Below are 6801 nucleotides of genomic sequence, written 5' to 3' on the forward strand. Positions count from 1 at the left end.
TCTTTTTTGTATCTTTTTTGGTGTTGTTCCAATATTTCCTTGTCTACTCTATGCAATGCTATTTTTGTACTGCAACAAAATATTGAAATATTCACCACAGCAACAAATTTATGTTTCGTGCTGCTACGAAAGGATCTTGCCTAAATAAAAGCCAAATGCAATCCCCACGAGCATCAAATCCAATTATGTATGCTACTGTGGAGGAGGTTCTTTCATGTAGTTATATTGATTCAGGCTTTCGCTTGTTTGAAAGCATTGGCAGTGTTACAGTTCCTTGGGGAGGAGTTGATCCCATTTTTCACACATCCGATACTTATGGTTCTGATCTCTAGAGCTGTTTGGTTCATTTTCTTCAGTTTCCATCAGGAAATTTCTCACACGTGAATCTATGAGCACCTTGTTCTTCATTTAAAGGGGAGATCAAACAGTGATGGAGCAAGATATGCAAGATTGAGTGGCTGAAAACTTGTTGGATTCAAAATTTTTATGTGGTTAATTAATTGGAGAATTTAGTTTTTGAGGAACAAAATGTTTCATGAAGTAATCTATAGGACTATGGGGTTTGACAAATGGAACACTCATATAAATGTTATATAAATCTGTCTTAAAGATTGTGGTAGATTCATGGGCAACTAGTTCTAGTGCATTATAAATTTGCTTCAATCTTTAAGGTACATTCATGAAACACTTACATAATATTTCAACAACCAAACTACCCTAGAAGGCAGACAATTAATCTGATTGTATGGAACTAGTGCTCTGAGACTTACTAAAAGCTTGACTTCTTTGTTTAGGATTCTCCTTTTCGCTTTTGTTTGCTTTTCCAATCCAAATCTCGTCAGCTTTGGAAACATTTGCAGCCACCATTCACTTACTACTAGCTTTACCAATTTTCAAATTGTGGTAGCTATTGATTTTATCAAGGATCGATGGTTAAGCGAATTTGATTCTTTACCGTGGACTTGCGTTGGCTTAGTTTTGGGAATTGTACCGCTTTTGTCCTCTCCCAAACATGAAGACTGCACTTCCATCGGAATATCTTGACAATTAATCCTTTCTCCACTCACTTCTTTTCCTTTATTTTTTTAGTTTAATAGAGCAAGAATGAGTCGATGAAAAACTATGACATTCAAGAATAATTATGTCTATTTTGTTACGTATAGTTTTTCAAGAAAATTTAATCCTAGCTACTTCTCCCCATTGGTTTCTATTTCGATATCAAGATTCAACGGCACAAAAGTTTTCAGAAACAAAATAAAAGAGCCATGAGGGCCATAACTCAAACCGGTGGACTTGGGGTGCGTTGAAGGCATGTCTTCAGTCAAAAGTTGTGCATGGGAGGCTATGCTCAAAGGAGGTGGGTCATACGTGAAAGTTAAAACAGGTAGAGACTTCTCCACCTGCTATCAACGTAGTTCTGGACCCTAAGGAAAACGAGAAGGAACGTGTAGCTCTCACTCCCATCACTTATCAGGCAGAACAAACCAGATGAAACCATCCTTTGTCCGAGAGCAGTAGTGGCAAAACATTAAGCACCACACAGAACAGTTGGAAGCATGACATACTAATCTTGGGACCCAAAATGACTTACTAAAGTAATTTTACATGATAGCCGCTCAATGCATTCCATAAAATAAATGGCCTAACGGCAACCAAAATGACTCTCATGGCTATTTCCTTTTACTATTGGTGGTGGTTGTTTAGAGTCACGGATTCCGTACCATGAACTATATAATGCTCTATGGGTCGAACCCCATGAAGGAGCAAATATGTCTCGACAAAACTTGGAGACTACATTCCAAACCCCAGTCGACGCCTTCCAAACGTATGCTCAATTTCATGAAAAGTTTGATGTATATTGGCTAAATTGAGTAGTACATTTAAGTAGCCTTCGTTTGAGAGTATGAAATCAACTTTCCGCCTGATTATATAACAATAAATTTGAACGATGCGCTAATTTTTATGAAAACACAGAACAGCTCAGTTGTAAACTCGTGGTAAAAGTATTATGTACATATAGTATCCTGATAGTATCCTTGGATTTATCTGTTCAGGTTTGGATGGAAAAATCCTCTAACCTCCCTCAACAGACCGTTCCATGCAATGCATTGGGTGTACGTTTAATCACATTCGACGGAGTGCTGGACGGATATATACATATTGGGCTTCTCCATCTTCTTTTGAGACTTAGAGAAAACTCCGATTTAGTCTGAGGCTGGTTGAACACCATGAGCTTAATGCTAAATAGGCCTGAACATGATTCGAATCGACCTTAGCTCAAGCTCAGCACGATAATATATCGAGCAGCCCGACTCTGCTCACATAAAACTCGCTCACATGGCCATTAAAACCAAAATTTCAATGCTCTCCTAAGTAACAACCTTTTTTTTTATAAAAACTTCCATGCTCGTCACTAAATGCTGGTCAAAGTAATCCATCACATGATGATAGGATCGAATGCGATTTGTACTAGTGGTAAGAGAATAACCATCTCTTTCGAATATTTTTTTGGTAAAAGTTCATTACAGAATGAGTGGAGAAAAGACATATTTTAAAAAGTCGTGCTTTTACAATAAAGAAAGGTACAGTTGGCTCGAGTGGCAGGAGAATAGCATCCTCTTTAAAATATTATCATTTGTAAAAGTTAATTATCCTTCTTAAAACACGAGTTTTTAAGAGAGAAAGAGAGATTGCACGCCAACGATGCGGAGAAGAAAAAAAAAAAGCAAGCAACTCCTCTCAGAATGCTGGTTTCCTTTCTGCTACTCCAATTCGATGTTCTGCTAGTTGGCTCTATAAATACCACCGTGAACAGAGAAGTGGCAGGTTCAACTAACAACAATCCTCTTGTACCAAGTATCGTTTCTTCGTCCAAAGCAAATCTGCCACCGATCTATCTCAGTTTCAATTCAAACATGGGTTTGATTCACTCGACTAAAACACAGAGAGGAGCTCCTGTATCCTTAGGATTTTATTTGTATCGAATGACAAATAACAATATCATCCTCAACCATGACTTCTCCGGAGGCTTGCAATTCTGGCGCCCAAATTGCTGCCATGGGTATGTGATATCAAAAGCACCTGGTTGCGCTGAAGGAGTGGTTTCTGAATCAGGGACAAGCTATGCCGTTGCCTCGAATAGAACCCAGCCTTGGCAAGGTCTAGAGCAGGACATCACTTCGAGGATTTCCCCGCATTCTAGCTACACCTTCTTTGCTTCAGTTCGAGTACGTGGGTGCCATGAGTCTCGCGTCCAAGCTACGCTCAGGTTGGAGCAGGTGGGCTCCTCGCCCACTTTTGCTTACATTGGAAGGTAACCCTGAATATCTTAATTGTTTTTTGTTTTGCGTTTTCATGAAAGATCGCGGTGAGTTTACTTTAATCCCTTGTTGCAGCACCATAGCGTCAAACAAGAGGTGGGTTAATCTGGAAGGGAAGTTTTCTTTGACGAGTGTTCCAACGCGTGTGATTGTTTATCTGGAAGGTCCTGATCCCGGCGTTGATTTGCTTGTCGATCAGGTTTACGTTTGTCATTCTTCTGGCCCTACCCGCGGCGAATTTGAGGTTCTCTTCTGAAATTGCTTATATATCTGCAGCTTTGTCTTTTATTATGATACGCATAAATTTCATCCCATTTTGTTAGAAAAGTTATTCATAAAACGGAGAAAATGCATTATCTCTTGTCAATAACAATAATTTGTGATGCCCGCAAACAACATCTATGGACGTCGTTTCAATCGATAATCGGTATAAACTTGCCATGCTTCCCTGGTTGAAGATTTCTGAGGCTAAACCAGTGCACCCAGTACCACTACCTCAGGATTGGTTCCTCCACTACTGAAAAAGATTCATTAGAAGTTGTAGCTCACATGCTTTGTCATTATTTGAACGGATGTACTGCTAAAACTGTAGCCTTATGCCTCTTCTTTTCTTGTCTTAAAGGAAGAGGTTAAAGCTGTCACAGATGATGAGGCTGAGAACATCATACTAAATCCTCGGTTTGAAGATGGTCTTAATACTTGGAGTGGAAAAGGTTGCAAGATTGTTTTACATCGTTCCATGGGAGATGGTAAAGTTCTCCCAATGACTGGAAAGGTTTTTGCTTCGGCAACTGACCGCAAACAAAACTGGAACGGGATTCAACAGGACATAACTGGTCGGGTGCAGAGCAAGCTTGCCTATGAGGTCACTGCAATTGTTCGAATATTCGGAAATTCTCCCAGTGCAGACGTACGGGCAACATTATGGGTTCAAAACACAAACCAGCAAGAGCAATACATTGGCATTGCCAAGTATAGTTTCAACTGGTTTCCTCTGAACTTAATTTCTAATGAGTTTATAGATTGACCTCATATTTCATTTGAATTTGGTAGAATGATACATTGAACTTATGGAGAAGAGTGCTGCTTATACAGTGTACAAGCAACAGATAAGGACTGGACTCAGTTGCGAGGAAAGTTTCTTTTGAATGAAGCTGCTTCTAGAGTAATTGTATATTTGGAGGGACCATCAGAAGGCACTGATATACTTGTGAACAGTTTAGTTGTGAAGCGTGCAATGAAGCCATCACCTTCACTTCCACCTGTAATTGAGGTTAGTCAATTATGAGGCTCTCTCTCTCTCTCTCTCTCTCTCTCAAGGTTGTCTAGGATAACATTACCTTGCACATATATGGATGTTCAATTGTTCATGTTTATCATTTGATTGCAAATTGAGAATTATCTTTGGCTACATACTTACCAATTTATGGTTTAGCTGTTTGGTAAGTCTACCTTAAATGACATCGGCCACTGAAATGAGCACTAAGTCTTACTCTTTCATGATCATAGGATATCCATATTGCTTTGATTGTACTGTAGGTTGTTCTGTTGGTTTCTGCATGCATTTGTTATTTTTACTTTCTTGAATCTTTTATTTTGTCATCACATTGTAATATGTTCTATGAGTTAGTCATGTGTGATGAGGGGCTATTTCATCATATAAGCAGATACAGGGCGAGGCCTGTTTTAGATGCAATCTGATTTCTGGAGGACAACCTGGCTGCTTTTGATGTTATGTGACTGGTAAGGAGTACCGCTGGAGCCATTACCTTTTGGTTGATTTGCAGCATTTGCTTCTTGGTAGGATCAATTTCTTCCAAAACTTTCGTGTGACCTAACAAAGCAAAAGAACATACTTTAGTTTGTGTGCCCAATGCATCTTCTATAGAACTTTTGAATGTAATGCAGACAGGCCAGAATCATCAGCTTGTTCTTCTTTAAGCACATGTAAGGTGAAGTGGTCTTATTCGGCAGTAAACAATAAGCAAAATATTTGCTGTGACTTCATATTCTCTTACAGAATTCTGCTAATAAAGTAAACATTATTGTCCAATTATGTTTTTATTGATGCTCTCAAATGCGCTTCAAAATGAGGACTACCATAAACAACTCGCTCCAGCCGCACTTGCTCCCCCAGCAAAACATTCTTTCCCATGGGTAATCTAGGAAGAACCACTTGATCTTTTGCAAGGGAGAACTCCCATTAAGTATTCACCATGCTAGGCCTAAACACGAGTCGAGTCGAGCTGAGCCAGCTTGAGCTCTGCTCGAGACCTAAAATACTCAACTCAAGCTTGAGCCAAGCTTGAGTCGAGCTCAATAAATTGTGCTCAAGGAGAACAACTCGGCTCTTAAGACTCGCTAACACGCCTCTAAACCCAAATAATGCCATCCCAGGTACAAGTCTTTATTTATAGGAACTTGCTCATTAATAAATGTTGCTTAGAGTAACCCATCAAAAGATGATATGATGGGGTCCAATTAGGGCTGTTCAAAGAGTCGAGCTAACTCGAACTTGCTCGGTAAACTTGACTTGAACTCGGCTCGTTTATCAAATGAGTCGAGTTCAAGTTAAAAAATGGACTCGACAACTTAAATGAGTCAAACTCCAGTTAAGTGGGCTCGGTTCGGTTAAGCTCGAGAAAGAAAATATATAAAATACATCCCCAAAAATTATCAAAAAGAGTAGATTGCTTAAATGGATATACATGTGACTTGTACATGAAAGGTGAAAAACTTTTCCTATGAAAGGTGAAAAACTTTTCCTAAAAACTTTGGCTGATCGTTGTATGCCAAGAGAATGACAGAGAGGTAGAGGCGGCTGAAAAGAGACCGCAGGCCTACAATAGGTGATTCGGGAAGCACGAAAATAAAAGTTAAATCAGGTTAAGGCCGTAAGAAGAGTTTTACAAATTGACTTGAGTTTTACGAGTTGAGTTGAGTAACCTCGAGTTTGACTCGGTTACATAAACGAAATAAACTAATCATTGCATAAACTAGAGCTTGACTCGTTTGTTGAGAAAGTTGAGTTGACTTGAACTGAGGCTCGAGTCTTACTAAGTCGAGTCTAGAGGAGCTTTACACCCATGGTGCTAAACCTCACCCTCTAGGAGAATAGTGTTGAACTGACAACCTGTAGTTTACAAACCTGCCAGCTTGACCAGTTATGTTATGATCTTTCAAACACACAAACCGCTTTAGCTTAGCATGACCACAATTAACCATATACTTGTAAAATTAGGTCGTAGTTGATACCCAGCACCGGCAATCCTAGGCCACCAATTCAAACACGCCGAGCGACAACATCTCTCAGCCAATTGGTTCTTGAACCCAATTTTTAGTTTAAAGGTTCCTGCAACTAATCCATGCTGGAGGCCGTTCGACCACGTAGGAGAAAAGCTAAGAGGTGGACGCCATTCGGTGGCGGTGACATGGCAGTGTCCTATTGGCTGCCCGAAAAAAAAGTGGGTCCTACAAAAGA

General features: G+C 39.7%; 1 protein-coding gene across 1 annotated transcript; it reads left to right on the forward strand.

The window, feature by feature from the left end:
• The first annotated feature begins 2848 nt into the window (after window positions 1-2848).
• On the forward strand, window positions 2849-5186 carry LOC116249904 (endo-1,4-beta-xylanase 1-like). Its single transcript, XM_031623215.2, has 5 exons — window positions 2849-3313; window positions 3396-3564; window positions 3943-4292; window positions 4416-4593; window positions 4988-5186. The coding sequence occupies exons 1-5, from the start codon at window positions 2916-2918 to the stop codon at window positions 5048-5050; spliced, it is 1158 nt and encodes a 385-aa protein (XP_031479075.1). The 5' UTR covers window positions 2849-2915; the 3' UTR covers window positions 5051-5186.
• Window positions 5187-6801: the final 1615 nt, after the last annotated feature.

This window comes from Nymphaea colorata, chromosome 3 (genome assembly GCF_008831285.2).
Source record: "Nymphaea colorata isolate Beijing-Zhang1983 chromosome 3, ASM883128v2, whole genome shotgun sequence".
In the NCBI taxonomy this organism is placed as follows: domain Eukaryota; kingdom Viridiplantae; phylum Streptophyta; class Magnoliopsida; order Nymphaeales; family Nymphaeaceae; genus Nymphaea; species Nymphaea colorata.